Consider the following 19,139-nt stretch of genomic DNA (forward strand, 5'->3'; position numbering starts at 1 on the left):
TATATTTACCTTTGTAAGTTTCTGACAAAAAGCTATTGTGAGTGAACTTTCTTTTATTCAATTTGGGGTCAAATTCATTCAATGTAATCACCATACCATGAAAAGGGTTTTAAATGAATGCACAGATTAACTATAGTGTGTACACTTCTAAAGTGTGTGCTTGAACTGTATAAAAATGCTACATTGAAGTGAAGGAGGAAATACAAGTTTCAAATGTTTGTACTCAGTCTGAGTAAAAGCAAAACAAAGCGATTAGGTATACATTTAAATATACATTTAAATCCTCCTTAATGAAATTTGTAAAGGTATATAACTACACAGATATAAACTTGCAGGTGGATAATTCTACAACAGCTCGCTTGATATACCTAAAAATGTGTAATACTTGCTCTATATAGACATGAATACCATGAAATAGTTGTATAAATCATGTACCTTATAAAAACATAACCTAACTGATTCAACTTACTCTGACAGTTATTCCCACTCCATGCAGCTTGGCAGCCTCCTGTGTAACATTCACCTGTAAATCTGTTACAGCTGCCTTGATTCTGACAGTGACAATCTTGTAAACAGCCAGCCCCATATTTACCTGGTTCACACACTGTAAACAAAACATTATAAGACTTGAGTGTTAACTTTTTTACACTTTATTAGATTTTGCTCATAGAAATTATTGGTATGATCACAAAAATAGATTGTCTGTTCCAATAGGAGAGAGAACTATAGCAAAACACAATATGATATTATTATGATTATAGTTACATGACTTAGATTATAGCCCTATCCATTACAATGCAATGATATATGCTATCCCGTCAATTGTATCAATTTCACATTTGCTTGACAAAAATTGAATTTCATGATGGAATAAAATTATGTCACAATTATAATTAGAAACAGCTAGATGAAGTAAATCAAGCTGTATTTTGAAGGAATATATCTTTAAAATCCAGCTATTGGTTAAAACAAGACCAGAATTCGAAACAGGTATCAAGACTAAGATTTAAGCTATCATAAAGACTCTTCATATCCCGCAATCGATTTCATCCAACCATTTATATTATCGTATCATACTTTACACTTAAATACTAATACTTTTAATGGTAGCCAGAAAATTGTCTTCATTTTTGTTTCTTTGAAACTTCCTCCCTGGTTTCCTTTCATGCAGTGACAATGACAACGCTTTATCATACATGTTACACTTGTTATAATGATTATATGAATTCTGTTAATATACTCTAAATTTTCTCATCATGTGGTTTCATACTGCACCACTGAGTTGATAGGCAAAGGAAATGAATTGAATAATGTTAAAGCACAAAATTGTATACATGAATAAGTGTACATGCTGAAACACTATGCAGTACACTATACTGTACTTATTTCACATACTTAAACATGTACTGAACTATTAACTATCTGCATGTTGAAAATCAAATTTTACATCCAGATAGCCTAACCTCTAATTTCGACAAATGGTGAAAATTAAAGGTTCAAGCTGGGCATGGCTCAAAACAAATTAGGTCATACTTTCTCAATCTTACTAAAATGGCTAACATTTGCAGCCTCTAGATTGGTTGAAAATCACTTCCAAGAACAAAAAAAGCATCAACAAAATATTCACCCACTGAACAACTAAGATCTTTGAATCCAGAGTTACATCTGCATCCAAAAGGATCTATTAGGCAAAACAGTCTCCCTAGGCAACCATCATCAGTCGCTCCATTTCCAATAGTACACTCAAACTCACAAGAATAGCCAAACTTGTCAGGACCACACCCTAAAAGAAAATATTTGTTTGCAGTGTTTTACATTCAATGCAAAATTAATCAGCATTTTCAGACTGAAATAGAGAAAAACCACACTTGATAGTTTAAAAAATGTATTCTATGTTGTTCCACTGTATGCTAAGAGAGATCTTCATCAACTCTAATGTGCTACCTGTGACACCACCATGGATATACACAGCCACATGTTTAGTTTCAGCATAAGTGATTGGAACGGCAGTGTATTAGCCAATATTCATATACTGCTTCCTCTGACATGAATAATGTGAGAAAATGTTGGCTATTTCAGCATCTAGTTTGTTTCCAAAGATAAAATGTAGCTCCTGTTTCTCTCATTCATATCCATATATCAGCAGCGTCTATTTAGTAAAATGTGGTTAAAGTTAAGCTAAGTTCTGGGCTTGTCTAGCTATGCCTTTAAACATTGATTTGGGCATAAAAGATGATAAATGAAAGGTGCTACAGTACAAGTTTAAGGACTACAGTAAGTCAATAACAAGATTACTTGGGAACGAAACTTACGTTAACTTTCACACTGAAATGGTTAATGGATGGTCTCTTGGGAACACTATGATCAAAAGCTAGGGAGAAGAACTCCCAAGTTGGTGGATACTTTTCATGAATATTAAAAGCTCAATAGTCTTCCTTGGAGGAAGGGGAAGAGGAATTCCCATATAGTGTCCCATATGGCCCCTCACTGTCATGCAAAGAAAACCTCAAAAGAAGAAGTTCACAGACATCTGTACAAACCTGTCAGACAGTTTTGTCCCATGAATCCCGGAGCACAGATACATCTCCCAGTTTCATCATCACAAACTCCTCCATTGTAACAATTATCACAGATAGCGGTACATCCTGGTGGACCCCATCTACCAGAGCTACAAGCTATTAATAGAAAGGAAAACCAAGGAGAACATAGTTAAGAAAATTATACAATGGTGGTAGCATGTGATAATTTATAATGGTTCCTTTCTTTGGGGGGGGGGGGATGGTGAATGGAGGGAGGAAGTGGAAGAGAAAGGAAACAATTGTGGTATTTTCTTTTACTTATTGATTTACAGTATTAATCATTACAGGCATATACAGTCAGAGCAACTCAAAAAGGCTATTGCCCATTCACATTTCTTTGATTATCCCTATTGTATGTATGTACAGTAGGTGTTGCCAAATTGGCAAAACATGAACAGACACTATTTTGCCAATTCTCCTCCTTTGAGACATCTGGGAACATATCATTTCAACATCAGCCATACTGTACCTGGACCCTGCATGCCTTTGTTCATTTGACATGGATTGACACATGTTCATGAATATTTTGGTGACAAAGAATGACATATTTCAGATTTAAGTTGTAGGCACCTTCAAGTACTTTTTAAACCTACCAAGAAATTACAAATGCTTAAGCTCAGCAGAAAAAAATATTACATAGCATTATGACACTTGGGTCAACTAATAACATGGGAGACAAGATTATCTTTTTTTCTGATTTTTGTCCTGTGTTAACACCAACAGCAGGATTCATGTTAATTGTTGCCACACTAGGATAACTAAATAGCGCAACTAACTTGCAATGTAAGCATCAGTTTGTTTAATAAGTTATCAGACTTCAACCAATGTTGATGACTATGACATAATATGCTTTGTCCTTAGAAGGCACTTTACATTCACGTATTACATCTTTTGTTGGGTTACAGCTACACAGTGGCATCTCAAATGTAGGCAAGTGCTCTCCAAATGTTTGGTGCACCCCTCAATGATTTGAGTTTACCATGTTCCGAAAGAAAAGGAAGACCTTTTTTTCCTTCTACCTAAAAACTATGATTTACTTATGTATACCTTAACAAGTCTGCTGATATTAAGCTCTGGAAAGGATGAAAACCTCTGGTGCCAGTCTGTATTACCAGCATGCCCCCCCCCATTGCTGCTCTGATGTTACTGTGCCACCTCCCCCTCCACCCCTACTTCCAAACATCTAATGAAGTCACTGCAGCTAAACTAAATGATGCACAATACTGTAGGTATGTTACACCAGTTGCATTATAATACTCATTTAGAATGATAAATAGCTGTCTAGGCCAAAATGACAAATGCACACAGGGTATAAACTTTTGCACTATATTTATACATAAATGGTCAATTCCATGGTGACTCGCGTGACATTTTTACTCAAATTCCTCTCTATTTGATATCATTTAACAAATAAAGAAGTTACCTGGGAGAAAAGCATTAATGTAGCAGTGAATGTACGCCTTAATGCTTACAACAGTAGAGAAAAAATATTTATACCTCAAGTATTGGGGGTGAAATTGGAGAAAAACTAAACGTGACTCGCGTGACAGTTACTATTAGCAAAAATCAGAATGCACACACAAATGTTCGATTTCTTATGTCTTATTAAAAATTTTCCAATCACTTTTTATAATCATACCGAAGTTGAAAAATACCTCTACCTCAATTGCTATGCAACTTTGAAAAAAAGTTGTAATGAATGAAAATAACGATGAAGATGTATTGTGACTCGCGTGACAAGAAAACGTGACTCGCGTGACAAGTTCACTTTTCGGATAGTTCTAGACCAAATGCAGTAGTGAATTGAGGGTACAGATCTTGCATAGTGAAATATAACATTCATTGGTCTAGAAAGTGTCCAAAAGGTACTTCCCTTGGGAATGTCCAGATGATATTAATGTCCCCGAGTTACCTTCATGACTGCAGACAGTAGGTAATATACTGTACGGGTAGTACAGTTGTTCAGGCAATATATTTTGTCAATTAATATTTATAACAATATTTAGTCTGTTGAAGTCACTCATTTGAAAGTTATAGAAGAAACAGATCTATCAAAATGTGATTCAAATTACCTTTCTCATTAGTCATATTTGAATAAACCAAAAGTGTAATATTTGAGAAGATACATTTGCTCATAGGATTTTTGGAATGATTGAGCAGTTAAGACCTTAAGGTTGTCAAGTCATAGCACATGGCATTGCCAGATACAAATGTAGATTATGTTTTAGTATAATACTAAAAAATCAATGACATGTGCTAACTTTCCAAATGTGGTGATAAAATAGGCATTATATTGCGAATAAATGTTCATGATTTTAAATTCTGATGTTTCAAATGAAATTATGATAATTAGTTGCATTATGTGTGCCCATATTATTCAAGTTGCCTAATTAAAGGGGAATGCATATATGATATCTTTAATCAGTGATTCATTCATCAAACTAGATAACATCCCTGTAATTTTCACACAGTAAATAGGCAGAAACACTATCTTGATTTGACGTGACTCGCGTGACGTGACTCGCGTGACATTCGTAAAGGGTGATTTTCTGCAAAATTTGAATATCTCCTGAAAAGGAAAATTCAGTAATCCTTTTGGTATCTATGTGAAGACTTGATATTCATTATTTTGGAGTAAAACTATTGTGCAGGCAAGGAGAAAAAAAGCAAAAACAGTCAATTTTGTGACTCTGTGACAGTAAATCGAGGGTGTTTATTGTTTTCCATATACCACTGTTGTCTAATGCCTTGATATCAAAATAAAATTGAAGCTATTAAGTGAGCACTATGCTATAGCAAATATAATTAGTCCAACACACAGTAAATAGGTAGAAACACTATCTTGATTTGACGTGACTCGCGTGACGTGACTCGCGTGACATTCATAAAGGGTGATTTTCCGCAAAATTTGAATATCTTCTGGAAAGGAAAATTCAGTAATCCTTTTGGTATCTATGTGAAGACTTGATATTCATTATTTGGGGTAAAACTATTGTGCAGGCAAGGAGAAAAAAAACAAAAACAGTAAATTTTGTGACTCGCGTGACAATAAATGGAGGGTGTTTTCAATTCACCACTACTGTCTAATGCCTTGATGTCGAAAAAAAATTGAAGCTATTAGGTGAGCACTATGCTATAGCAAATATAATTAGTCCAAAAAACTGATGATATCTATGATTACTATGTACAAATCTGCACAAAATGAAATTTCACTGTATTTTTCATAATTTACTTACAACGGGAACCATTTGTTATAACTGACCCCATAATCAAACAAATGATGCTTCGGGGGTGAAAAAATTATTTTTAGTAACTACAAGTATTCTATTTATTGGAAACTTATACAATTTTAATGTACAATGATTTAAATTTTTTGGTATGATGTTGACCTTATCATGGAATTGACCATATACATATTATATCTTTATTAATATTAAAGATCTGTGGTATATTGAAATACAATGTCTGGTGCTTTGCTTAAAACAGTCAGACTACTGAATGACATGCTCTACAGCCACCCTGAATATTTGGGTCATGACAGAATGAAGAATAATCAGTATGTAGGCCACCAGTTTGGTAAACACTGAGCACAGCTCCATTATAGGCATAATGCCCATAGTGGATTAAAATAGTATGATTTGAGATTAGATGAGAAATTGACAGTATGAAACAAACTACATTCCTAACTGGATACACACAGCAGGCAAAACATTGTTGAAGAGCTATTATTGTATGCGTTGTGGAAAATTTTGAAACATTTCCAGCTAAGTGGATGTATCTCATTGTGAATACTCATTAATGAATAAGTTGTGTTTATAATAAAGCAAGTATAAACTGATTTATATTCCTTGAGCTTTGACCTCCAGCTGTTGCCATTGTAGAGTAGGTTTTATAGTTTTTTAATTCTTAATTTTTGAGGTTTGCCTTCTATTCAAACTGTCTCCCTTGTATTTATATCAAAAAGCTGCTTTCTACAACATTCAACTTTTGACCTCTGAACTATTATCATGCAGAAGGTCTTTAAAGAATAAGTCCCTATCATAGGGCAATTCTTTGTACCAAATTTGAAAGTTATCGGTTGAGTTGCTGAGGAGAGGTTTACTTTAAGTACTACTAATATTATACAAAGTTCTTTGACTTCAATTGCCATGAAAACCTGTGAAAGCAAAAGTTGCCTTTTGCTTAATTTGACCTTTGACGCTTTTGTTGCCAGTCGATCTCAGTAACAATGGTAAGCACATATTTTGGTAGTAGTTGACATTCCTATTATACCTGTGTAGATTGAAAGTCAGTGCTTCCCCTAAATTTGGGTTAAATAGCAGAAAATCATTGTTTCATTCTGAAGATCTCTCAGACAGAAGATACTGTCATGGGGTACTTTCCTACCAAGTTTGGAGAAAATTAGAAGGGCTGTTGAGAAAAGGTGTTTTGATACAAAATTTGAATTAAAATTATACATTTGACCTTTAACCCTTTGACTTAAATATTTGATAGAACTTGAAATACACATGTGAAGGCTGCATGTCGATTCAATGTTCCCACTTGGATCTATTATGAAAGAATATATTCACCTCTTACTTAATTTGACTCAATTTGCTCTTTTAGAAACATATGTTCCCATCATGGGAGACCTGTCTACCAAGCTTGAAGAAATGGGTCCAGCTGATTGATGCAACTGGCAGATATCACAAACACACTCACAGATGGCTAACTTTTGACCCCCTTCCAGATAATGGACTTCAAGTCACGCATCAGTCACCATATCATGGGTGACTTCTCAAGACTTGCTACTCCAAAACATGCACTGTTATGAATATCATCCTTAACTATATCAACTGAAATAGCCTCAATAAGCTCCAATGACATCCAAAGTCTACAAATTTCATACTTCATAGATACATTGATACAATTATTGGGATAAGGTAAGAAAAAAAAATCTATCAAACTTAAATTTCATTCATTAACGTTAGTTTACATGCTATCTATAACCTTCATGCAACATTGTGAAGACTTGTCACAGATAATATCTTCCAAAATGCTAGTGGAACCAAGTGGATTAGCTATTCAGATGAATAACTATAGCTACAATGCAAACATTAGTTAAAACTGATTCACTGTTACAGTAAGTATAGGAATCACATTATTCTTACCACGAACAATCAATCTATTCAATCCATGGAGAGCTTCATCTCTTCGAAAGGCAATATGACACTCATAGAGACCATTATCACCAGTAGCAGCTTCTCTGTCTATGATGATATCTTCAGTCCTCATAGCAAATACATCTGAACCATTGATTCTCCAGCTGTACCGAGGCATACCAGCAGGCCAATCCATGTCTATGACGACACCAGTATCTCCTGCATTAACAGTTTGAGTAAACTGTCCATTGACTGGAACAACATAAGCTGTAAACATAAAGATTTTGACAATAACATACAGAACACACTTTACATATTTTACATTTTCTGGTTTGTATACATTTATATGCTATATTATTCTGTGTTCCAAATTTCATGTCATAACAGATTGGTTGTAATCATGTTTCAGGTTCATGTCATGTTTACTGTAAATACAGTAATTATCAGGTAATTGTCAGCAAACCAAACAAAGTTAAATGAGAATTTAAACCCTAGGGTGTTGTAGTGTTCACATTTTTTATAATAAATCAAATAAATAATAATAGCTATATCAGGGAATAATTTAACTGGTATCGAATCACAAAATCCTAAGCAACATTTGGGGGGAAATTCAAGTGATACACAAAAAGTGAACAGCAGTCTTTGTACACATGAACATTGGAATATTCTATATTATACACAAGATTCAGAGCATTCAAAACTAGAACACAAACTTTGAACACTGATATATTCCCTGCATGTTAACAGCTCTATCATTACTACTGTCTGCAGCAACTTACAGGGTCACTTAAATTGGATATAAACTTAATTTAGAAGCTCTCCATGTCTACGGATTGTTTGGAAAAAGAAGATATTGATACCTTTGTATTTAGAATTGTATTGTTGGAACCAGAAATAAAATAAAACGTTAAAGAGAACAAACAGAAATACTGTACTCACAAAGGGTTCACCTCGGTCAATGGTTGCATTGACTCTGTACATAACATACATGTACTACTGCGGACACTGTTTAAAATGCTTAGGTGACTTTGACTGATGTCTTTCCAATCAGCCAGAATATAAGTTGTGTTAGCAGCCATGAAATATTATTTAATAATTTGTGGGAGTATTTGAGGTACAAGGAAGAGGAACTACTGTAAGTGCTGGGCATATGACAAACAGGCAGGAGTGTATGTTGCATAGCCTGACAGTAGCAGTTAATAATCAATGTGGTTCACGTAAATGTAACTTTTGTAGAACCCTCTGTTTTGAAATTAGTAACAGTACTGTATGAACACTCCCATAGTGCACTTGAAAAATAATTTGAAAAATCCTAATATCTCAGGGAAATGTTTTATCTCACAAATGGTACATAATAGAATACTATTCTGTACTAACGTTTTCATGCAAACCCTAGTGTTAAATACTCTTCCAAAACAAATAATCATGTTGCAGCTCAGTTAGTACAGAAGCAGCCACCTTATGGCTCAATATAATTGTACCACCATATGGCACCATTCCGTATGTTGGTGAAATATTTTTCATATTCTGGATAAAACACTTTTAAGATACAGTTGTGATTAATCCCAATATTCAATATTAATTTTTGATTGGTTAAAGGTATCTACAGTAGTCTATTATCTAAGGAGCAATAGCAAGCAACCTTGCAAGCATGCAGCTCCCTTTGATTAACTCAGAATTCTCAGGAATGCACGATCAGTTTATACTGTGCTTATGTTGCAACCTACATTCCTGCACTTTAATGACTACACATTACTTGTGATATCTTGTGAATGCCAAATGAGACCAAATGAGACACTTCAGCTCAGTAATATGATGTTAATAAACATTTAATAACATGATACAAAACCACTATTCCTACTAAGCCTTAAATCAAGATAAACAATTTTATCTATAAATATGGACATTAACTGCGAGCATAAACTATTTTGAGTATTCACGTTCTGTTTATAACTAATTTTTTTATGAAACACCTAAGAGACTGTAACTAGGCCATTTTAGTTGTTCTTATATTCTGGACATTAATGTCACTTGATGAACAGAATAAATGACACACTGTCAAATTCCGACTGAAACGAAGCCATGTGTGTAAATATTGTCGAAATAATTGTTAGATTGCTGACTTTTGTACACTGTAGAAACAAATCCTGAAGTGATAGTTTGTGGTACTGTTTGTGGGATAAGGGGGTTACCCCAATAATTTGCTAAAGACAAGAAAGACTTTCAGTTATTCCTCATCAAGATTATTTTGGCTTTAAAATCACTATGATGGTATATCTGAAAGTGGGACAGCACTCAGGGGTGCATGTAGGTCATATTCAACCCATTTTAATCTTAGCCCCCTCAATCCATATCCCCAGTTGATTCTGGTAAAACAAAACCAACGTTTCACCACCTGAGAGACCCCCTATTGTACAATATTGTCTGCTTCGATGACCCCAGGGTAGGCAGCATCCCACCTTGCAAAGGTTCAGGCCCTTCCTTAATCAGTAGGGAAAATTTATTCCCCCACCCCCTCTGGGCCCATAAACACACACTTGAGGTTATACTAAATTCTGAACTCCCAAACTTTAAGACCGTCCTAAGTCTATCTTTTTCTTTTCAAGGGGCAATTTTTGTGCTTGAACATTTATAGGCAAATTAATGCTAGACCTATATCTGAAAAGGCTCCAACTTCCAGAGGCTTTTGGCTCATAACCCCCATCACTTTCCAGTCCAGTGTTACTTACATTACAGTGTTTCATAATAATTCCTCTATCTCATTGGTATACATTTGAGCTAATAAATCACTCTAAGTACCTTCCCCAACCCTAACTACCCCCATTAGAAACAGTCAAGTCTTATACACCTGTGACAGAGGGCGTGAAAGCCAATTGGCTAAGGTGTCGGACTCGTGATCATTGGGCGCAGTATATACTGCTGCCGACTGGAGGGATTCTTTCTGGGACAGGTTATCATTGACCTGCAGGGGAAATATATTTATTTTTGAGCAATGTACCCATTTAATGAAATTTTATGTAGAGTAATGAAAGTAATGAGAGTGATGAAAGAGTGACTGAAAGTTGAAGCGGTTCTACATTTGACTTTCAAAGTTTCCATGGCAACTTTCTGAGATTCTATCAATATGTTGAGAGTGTTTATTACAAATTCTGCACATTTTGCACAACTAGCAAGTTACTAGAAAGTTACTACAAATTGCATTGACCATGCATATGAACTTGGGAAGCCCAATTGAAAGCCACGAATGCTCCCAAGAAACGGGAATTTAGTATTGCTACATAATTTATATATGCAGTTGAATTAACAAATAAACAAAATTGATCTAACAAATTTTGTTTGAGCAAGTTTTGTCGTATGTATATATCCACATTAAACGATGGAGATCCATGTATACAAAGGACTCATGTAGTTTACAGCATTGGCCTACCATAGGTATTTCACTTGCGTGTATGCATATAGAACTGACGTAGGGCAACTCATCGGTGGATTTGCTTAGCTCATGATATCCCAAATACACTGTAGGGCTCTTGCATGTGTCATCATGCTATAGGGAGAGTGATTTTCGATGAATAATTCGTAGTGTGAGATGTTGATGTTTGATTTATTTTTGCTATACAATAAATTAAATTGGGCTTAGTAGACATGCTGAGCAACAACAGTCACACAAAAAGATATAATTGTTGTTTGTTCAGGCTTCGTCATCGGCACTGGTAACTGAGTAAGTTATCAACTTTGAACACTACTGAGTGTTTCTTTAGTTTATTCTGATATGTGGGTGTTATAAACAGTTATATATTTAGTAGTATTTTTGTTTACTGTAGTTCAATGTAGACAATGATGTGTACGAAGTCGGTCAAACCATCCAGAGTGCTCGTAGTTTGAATGGGAGATATTGTATTGACAGATAATGCACAGCTGGTGCTAATAAGAATGGCTTCCAGATGAACCTATTGGCAGCTCTTGCGAACACACCGTGCCTCTGCAAGATCACGTATCAAAAAGGAATTGGCTATTGCTGATGCATAAGTTTCCATATTTCTTTATAGTACCTTGTTACTATACTATTTATGGAAACTAATTTTGCCCAATATTTTTTAACCTATTCCATCAATGCATTGCTTCTGCACTCCATGAATTAGCTATGATGCTATACATGAGTGTGATATATCTGTGTTGTTTACTTTAGACTTGTTTTAATAGGTTGCATAATTATTGTACGGTACACATAAACACTTACATACAGAGGATAGAAACAATTTCATTGTTACAAAACACAGTCAATTTTGAACAGATTTTGTATATTTGAGCTTAAATTCAGTAAACTCACCATTAGCATGCAGGAACATAGTCATGATGGTAGTATCCTCTCTATCATCCTTCTTTGCTGTACAATTGAAAACACCAAATGCATTGCTATTAGCAGGGGTAATGGAAAAGGTATATCCAGCTGTGTTTGCAGGAAGGTCTGGGATCATGGTGCCACTCACTGTGGAGACAGGATGCGGACCATTAGGTCTTGTGTCATAAGCTCTAATTGAAGTCACAGCTGCATCATCATCTCCTGCTCCAAGATAACACTCAAAGTGAGGAAGAGGCCGAGTAGAAACAGATCCAGCATCTTTTGACTTGAATGACATCACACTCATCTGAACCTTATCTGAAAAAAATAACAATATGATCATAATGAAATATAAATCGCAGATATCTCTATATTCAGATTCTTCTTAACACAGAAATTTCACACTGAGTTTTCATCCATGTATACATATTGCTTAGCTTTTTGTCATGCTGGATGTAACTTAAGGTTTCCAGATGCAAGTAAAATAAATTATGTTAACAGTAGCATAACCAGACCTCTTCATTTGGAGGTGGGAGGGGGCAAGGAGAAAGGTGTTGAGTGGCTTTTTCCACACATCTAAAACTTTGTGTGATATCTCTCCCACGTCTTTCTCCAAATTCTCCCGCTCAAGGTCCCCCTTATCTCTTGTTTTTTTTTTTAGGGATGGGTTAGCTACCCCATTGCCTGCCTGCCCACCCCCCCCCCGTGGTATGAGAAAGTTACAATAATCGAAGCTGATAACTATGTGTGCTCTATTATCAGACTGCCTTTAGATACTGCCTTTAGATGACCTTACACTAATCCTATACAAGTACACTTCAAGACTGGAAATTACACTTGTTATATGTTTATAAAGTAAAAACCATGTAATGAATGAACGCCATCTAGTGAAAAAGTGTAATTTGCATGCATGTAAACTGTGTTTATTGCAGTTATTATCGCATTTTTGTTTTCTTCTAAAAGTATGGTAGTGTAAATTAAGACGTTAGAGTTAAAGATATGGAAATTTGTACAATCTACAAAGGGTTACATATATACTGTCCTCAGTCTTCTAGATTATTCTTGGTAACAATGACTGTCTCAAAGACTCATACGATGTTCAGAGATCTCTATAACTAACAAAACAATATGCAAAGTAACTCATTAATATTCATAAACTAAAGGGACTGCATCAAGGAAGCATGTGCAAATGTAAACTCTACAGCCAATTACCTGGAAACGCAACTGAGTGTGCCCTTGTTAGCAGGGTCATGTAATGAAATCCTCAAGAAATAAGAACGTTTCATATATTTTCTATCCTCAAGTCACTTCAGCTTTGTTACTACGCAAGATTCTCTGTCTGGGACACAATCTTTTAGCTTTCTCCTTACGTCCTGCTGACACATACTGTACTATGTTTTTTCGGGAAACCCCAATTACACACATTCACAACTAGGCCCATGGATAGCATATCAAACAGTTCTTTATGTCTTTCTTTCTTTCTTTCTTTTTAATACCACAACTTCTATAAAAAAAAACAAAATTTCTTCCAATCCTTTGAACACATGATTGAATTTGTTTAAAACCAAATCAATCATAACAATCAATGCAAAGTACAGTGATAACAATACTCCCATAACAAAGATTTTTGTGCTGAGAATAGTCAAGGATGCTTTTCCTGTGATTTGATTGGCTAATAATCCTTTACCATTGTCTGCAAACATTCTTGCACCTATAGTACTCAATGAATACAAAGTTTGTTGTTTAAATGCAACTACTGAATATGTTACTCAGTCCCGTGTAGAGATAGTGAAGTTTGTACTTAGGCTATCATATGTGTGCATTTAATCAATGAGAAACCTCTTTTTTTGCTGGTTTTGAACTGCTTTGGTCTGTCGCAAACCCTTCTGGTCTCTAATATATTTCTAGGTCTCGATCGGGGACCAGTTCATATGTAGCTTTAACAAACACATGATGAAAAATCAGGTCATTTGTTTTTATTCAGACCCAATTGAACTTTCAAATCTAGTAAAACCACAAACTCAAAAACATTAATCAGGGATGAGACTGAGCTGGGAAAAAAAATCTGAAATTCATCGATCGCCGTCCTGGGGGAGTGGTTTAAGGGGAGGGGGTGTCCCCCTACCCTTGAGAAAATTTTTGCCAGGTAAGGAGGGCTTAGATGCAAAATGGTGGACTCTAGATGGAATCTATCACATCACGTATCGCCAAAAAAGTGTGGAATTTCTGCTTGTATAATTTATCCATTAGCTTTTTTGAACCAAAAAAAGGCTTTTTTGCTTGCTCTGTGCTACTTGATTCCACCACTGGTCAAATTCGGTGTTCCATCCCTTCACAGTCCAGCATGTTCGGCAAAAAAAAAAAAAAAAAAAAAAAAAAAAATGATAATAAAAAAACGCGAATTACGAGGAAAACGCGAAAATGAAAAGAAAAAATATCGGAAATCCGCGTTTCCGCGGAAGAGTATCATGCCTGATTAATTATAGCCTACATGGTTTTCACCTAAAGCGTTTCCTCTTTTGGGTTTGCATTGCACGTTGGCATTCTATAAAATTGAGAAGTGTAAATAGGCTACATTAATTGACCCTGTACCAAACATTACAAATTACTGTCATATATGTATGTCAATAACGGCACACTTTGCAGCTTGCAACTTGACATTCACCATGGATACATCCATGTTTTGTATAGGTTTCGATTAGTTTAATTTTCTACCTGGTGTAACAGTATCAACAACACTGTTGAGAGTGCTCTGCTGAACATATTAAAGCATATTATTTAGCTGGAAGATTTCACATGCCAAAGATGCTGTTCCCAACAAAAAATATTTTCTCTGCCATAGGCCTATAGCTTAAATGGCTATAGGCCCTATGGCTACAGGGATGGAAGGGGAAATGAACCTATTCCTACTGACACAGGTATATGCTATAGGATTACAATAGGCTAATGAAGTAATTCAGTTGAGGGCTAAGTTACCATTAGTCTACCTGCCCTGAGTTAGTACCCGCTAACTTTCCCTTAGGCCTAAGCTATGCTGTTTTTCACATAGGCCTACTCTCTATTTCTGAATCTGAAGTAGCACTTACCTTTTCGTCCACATGTACCAGTTTGAGCTCTAGAATACTGTAGCAATACTAAAATGAAACAGATCAGAGTTCGGAGACCAATAAGTGTCCAGCACAACAATTTGGTAGACTGCTGGCCTTGTAATGTAAAATGGCCTTATCTTTGTTTACACTTACACTTACAGGTACATGTAAGGCTTAGCCTTGAATAGCTACTGGAATTTCAGAACAGGGTAGCCAGCTACACGACATAAGTTAGCCTAGGCCCTAGGTCTATGCTACTGTACACAGCTTCAATGTTCCAGTATAATCTCTTTACTAATAATCCTTCAGTAATTCAGTTCTTTCAAATTGTGTTTGACTGTTCACAGCTACCACTTCGTTTGTAACTGTTTATCTATGACAAGAATATGCCCATTACGGAAGTAGTTTAGGTAAACGTACTGTACCACATCACATTGTATATTACTCAACGCAGTTAGTGCAACAAACAACTGGGTGCTACAATTTGCTAATTGCACCAAAGGTCGCAGTCGCTATAACGAAGAAGTGGCTTCAAGCAGATGTTATACGAGTTATAACAGCCAAGAGCCACATAATACTCCATGTCGTATTCCGTGCGTCGACTCTCGTTAGAATTAAGTACGAATTTAGTACATTTCTACTATACTTGTATATGTAGTAAAAATTATGACGAGAAAATAACAGGCCTGCTGCCAGAAATTAAATGTTGTAGTGACAATTTCTCATCCCTGCATGTAATGGTACTGACCGGGCTGCGTTTTTTTTCCCAGGACGAACGTGGGTTTCAGGTTTTTCAGGAATCTACAAATTCGTTTGAAATCAGAGTTAGGGTTTAGAAAATGGTTTAGGGATCCAGTTTCTGTGAAAATGCAGGATTGTCGTTCATAATCTGGGGTCAAAACTAGGAAAAAAGATTCAGAATATGTTTTTTAAAAAGCGTCACATGTTTGGAATCCAGGGATTTGATTGGCCGATGCCCACGTTCGTCCTGGAAAAAAAATATACGCGACCGGGCTGCGATCTCTTTTTCCCCAAACAGGCTTGCTGTTATGTGAAAAAAAGTCGTTAACGATTGGTCGGAAAAGATGATTCAACAGAATTGTTGTGTAAATTGATTATCCGCATACCATATTCTAAATTTTAGACAGGAAACTTTAGACTAACTAGAGTCCTAATCTTGTCGCGCAATCCACTCACGTATTGTATCGACTCGAACTATTGCTGCTGCCTGTTTTCATTCAAGACTCTGAACTCAAATTGATTATAGGGTACCCATTCCATGAAACGAAATCCGATTTCAATAGAAGGGCTCACGAATCTTGGATAACGTAAACACAAACACAACGGAATGTAGCGTAATTATTATAAGAAAGCTTAACATGCTTTCCAAGCATTAAAAGTAAGATGAGGCCGTTTGGAAGATAACACGGGAACTAGAATTAACTAAGTGTCACAGGTCAATCAGCAACAAATATTATTCTGTTCAGCATAAGCAACATGCATGTTTCAGTGACGTCAATAAACTCATTCATGCTTCGAGAATTTAAGACCCGTGACCCTTCTGATTCAGTGTATGTCTTCCAACTACCAAGCGTGTGAATTATCTCTTCTTGTTAAGTTGGTAGCAACTCAGTTGACACACTTAATGAAGAATTAATTAAATCAATTTGATGGCATCATTTATTATTGACCAACCAACTGGTTAGTGATATTTTACATAATAATAATAACAACAATAATCATAAAAAATAATCAGCAGCTATATTTACAACACTTAAGCAACTACAAATGTGAAAGAAGCCCGCAAGGGCTCATGGATTACAACTTACACGTCGGGTGGCTTCCGATTCAACATTTTAAACATTCATTTTGAATCATATTCAAATTAAAAAGTCATTTTAGATGGAGAAACCGTATATTGCTCTTGGACGAAAAACCCACCTTTCTATGACCCGGCCGGGTAGGCCCATCGAAACCGGAACCTACAGATTGCTTAGCCTCATTGCTTCAAATGCCACCGCCTCTATCCACTCGGCCACAGCACCGGTAACATTGTGTGATGCTGTTCAATTTGTCTATAAAGTTAGCATATGTCTAGCCTGTGTCTACATTAGTGGAGAGGAGATGAGGAACATAAAGTGTGCATGCATGAAAAGTCAATAGAGGGTATGCACTATATAATCTTTGACTTGTTTAAACTTTTCTAAAGAGGGTAGTCTGCATAGGTTACCTTGAACCACAAAAACGCGGGACGCAATTTCTGTAAATTTATTATTCATTAGACATCGAAACGGAGCCATTCTGTGACGAAAATAAAAGTTCTAGAAATTATTGTGAATTTTATTTTTTTACTTTTGTCATAATCCGTAAACTACAGAAGTGCACATTAATTGTTACAAATAGCAAAAGGTAGATTATGGTGTAGAAATTTGAGATATTTTTCGACAACGTTTCTGTGTATCGATCGGCGTCCCAAGGGAGCGCCAAGTTGTGATTTCTAGGAAACGGATTAGTTACAGCTATCTGTTCGATCGTATTCACCGTTAACCAATTTGTCGTTATTTCGCTTTTATTTACCTTGAATAAGTGATCAAGTTTTTGTTAGCATTGCTGGTTAATTCCGCCCAAGAAGTAGGTATTCTCATTGATTAATTCACGTATAATTTGTTATAATAACTTCGATCATGTCTTTAGAAGTTACGCTTGTGGGCCTAACAGTAAGCAGATTAGGATACGTACTGAATCATCTGAGTATACTATTGTGACGGGGTCCGGTACCGTAATAAAGTAATAACAGTAACAAGTATTAAGTAATAATTGGTGACCAGGTTTATTCCTCCTCTCTCTTTCCGTTTTTCCTCTTAACTCCCTTCTCCACTCCCAACTCAATCTCACGCCAAAATCCAACAAAGTAAAGAATGTCCCTCTATAGTAAGGGTCGTACACCGAATTAGACTAACAACAAGGGGACACTCTCCAGGCATGAACAAACACAAAAGGCACCCGAGGTGCAGGAATTCGGCCATGCAAATACACGTTGTCTCCCACGGACATGCGCAGTCGGCCGGAGAGCGCCCCCTGTAACACGGGTGGAAGAACCACAAAACAACAAGCAATCAACAGACTGTGACAATACCCGCCCCCCTAAAGTGCGAATGCCACTGAGCAAAATACCAAAAATACAGTTCACAATAAATCCAACAGTGTACCAATCCAAACCCACCACCAACATTAAAAAACAAACAAAAATATAACATTAAATTTAATTGCTTACGCATACAAAAATATATTAAATGTAAGCTAACACTTAAAATCGTCTTTTCTTATAAGTAGGTAAGACAAACAAATATATAACTTTGAATTTAATTATTTACACATACAAAAGAAAATATTAAATGTAAGCTAATGCTTAACGTCGTCTTTTCTTATAAGTAGGTAAGACATTATGTGATCTCTTGACGTATTGTTTACATGCGTCGTTCAAGTCATCAAATATTACCCATGAGTTAAAGCGAGATGGAAAGGACTGCCATTTAACCCGATAAGACCAAACCCCACGAGTTTGACGTTTGCCTAATACTTTCTCGACAATATACTCATTTTGTGCCGGAGTCTGGTTCGTGGGGAGGATTCCTTTGTATCAATAGTGACTAAATCTCTACCAGGGGCAGGGTTCGGAATAACCGGAGGGGTGGTATCATCCGGGCCTTGGTTAGGCCGAACCACGGCTTGTTTTATTCGATTCACATGTATCAACCCAGGCACAGCTTTATTGTCTGGTCTCCTTAGCTTAACATGAATGTTAGATGGCAATTCCACAATATAATATGGGCCTTTCCATGGTTTAGCCAATTTCTTTGTTTGGCCAGGTTTGATAGTGGGGGTGTATAGGTAAACGGTATCACCAACGTGGAACTGATTAGTATTCGCCTTTTTATCAAATTTTAACTTCATCGACTTCTGCCTAATCTCCAATAAATCGGCGGCCACT

At 36.1% G+C, this 19,139-nt stretch overlaps 1 protein-coding gene across 5 annotated transcripts in view; it reads right to left on the bottom strand.

Annotated features, from left to right (window-relative positions):
* The window catches only part of LOC139984207 (uncharacterized), a 49,346-nt gene extending 33,749 nt beyond the window's left edge, over window positions 1–15,597 (bottom strand). For 2 of the 5 annotated variants that reach the window (XR_011798976.1, XM_071998015.1), the window contains exons 1-6: window positions 15,146–15,595; window positions 12,048–12,377; window positions 7,730–7,987; window positions 2,541–2,675; window positions 1,628–1,783; window positions 470–604 (exon numbers count right to left, since the gene is read on the bottom strand). Coding sequence is in view for 3 of the 5 variants with exons in the window: in XM_071998015.1 (XP_071854116.1) it covers window positions 470–604; window positions 1,628–1,783; window positions 2,541–2,675; window positions 7,730–7,987; window positions 12,048–12,366 (1,003 nt within the window). In the remaining 2 variants the exon portion in view is untranslated. Of the gene's footprint in view, window positions 1–469; window positions 605–1,627; window positions 1,784–2,540; window positions 2,676–7,729; window positions 7,988–12,047; window positions 12,378–15,145 lie in introns of all 5 variants that reach the window. The other 3 variants (XR_011798977.1, XM_071998006.1, XM_071998024.1) reach the window with 3 other exon arrangements.
* Between the last annotated feature and the right edge of the window lie 3,542 nt (window positions 15,598–19,139).

Source organism: Apostichopus japonicus, chromosome 2, assembly GCF_037975245.1.
Source record: "Apostichopus japonicus isolate 1M-3 chromosome 2, ASM3797524v1, whole genome shotgun sequence".
Lineage (NCBI taxonomy): Eukaryota > Metazoa > Echinodermata > Holothuroidea > Aspidochirotida > Stichopodidae > Apostichopus > Apostichopus japonicus.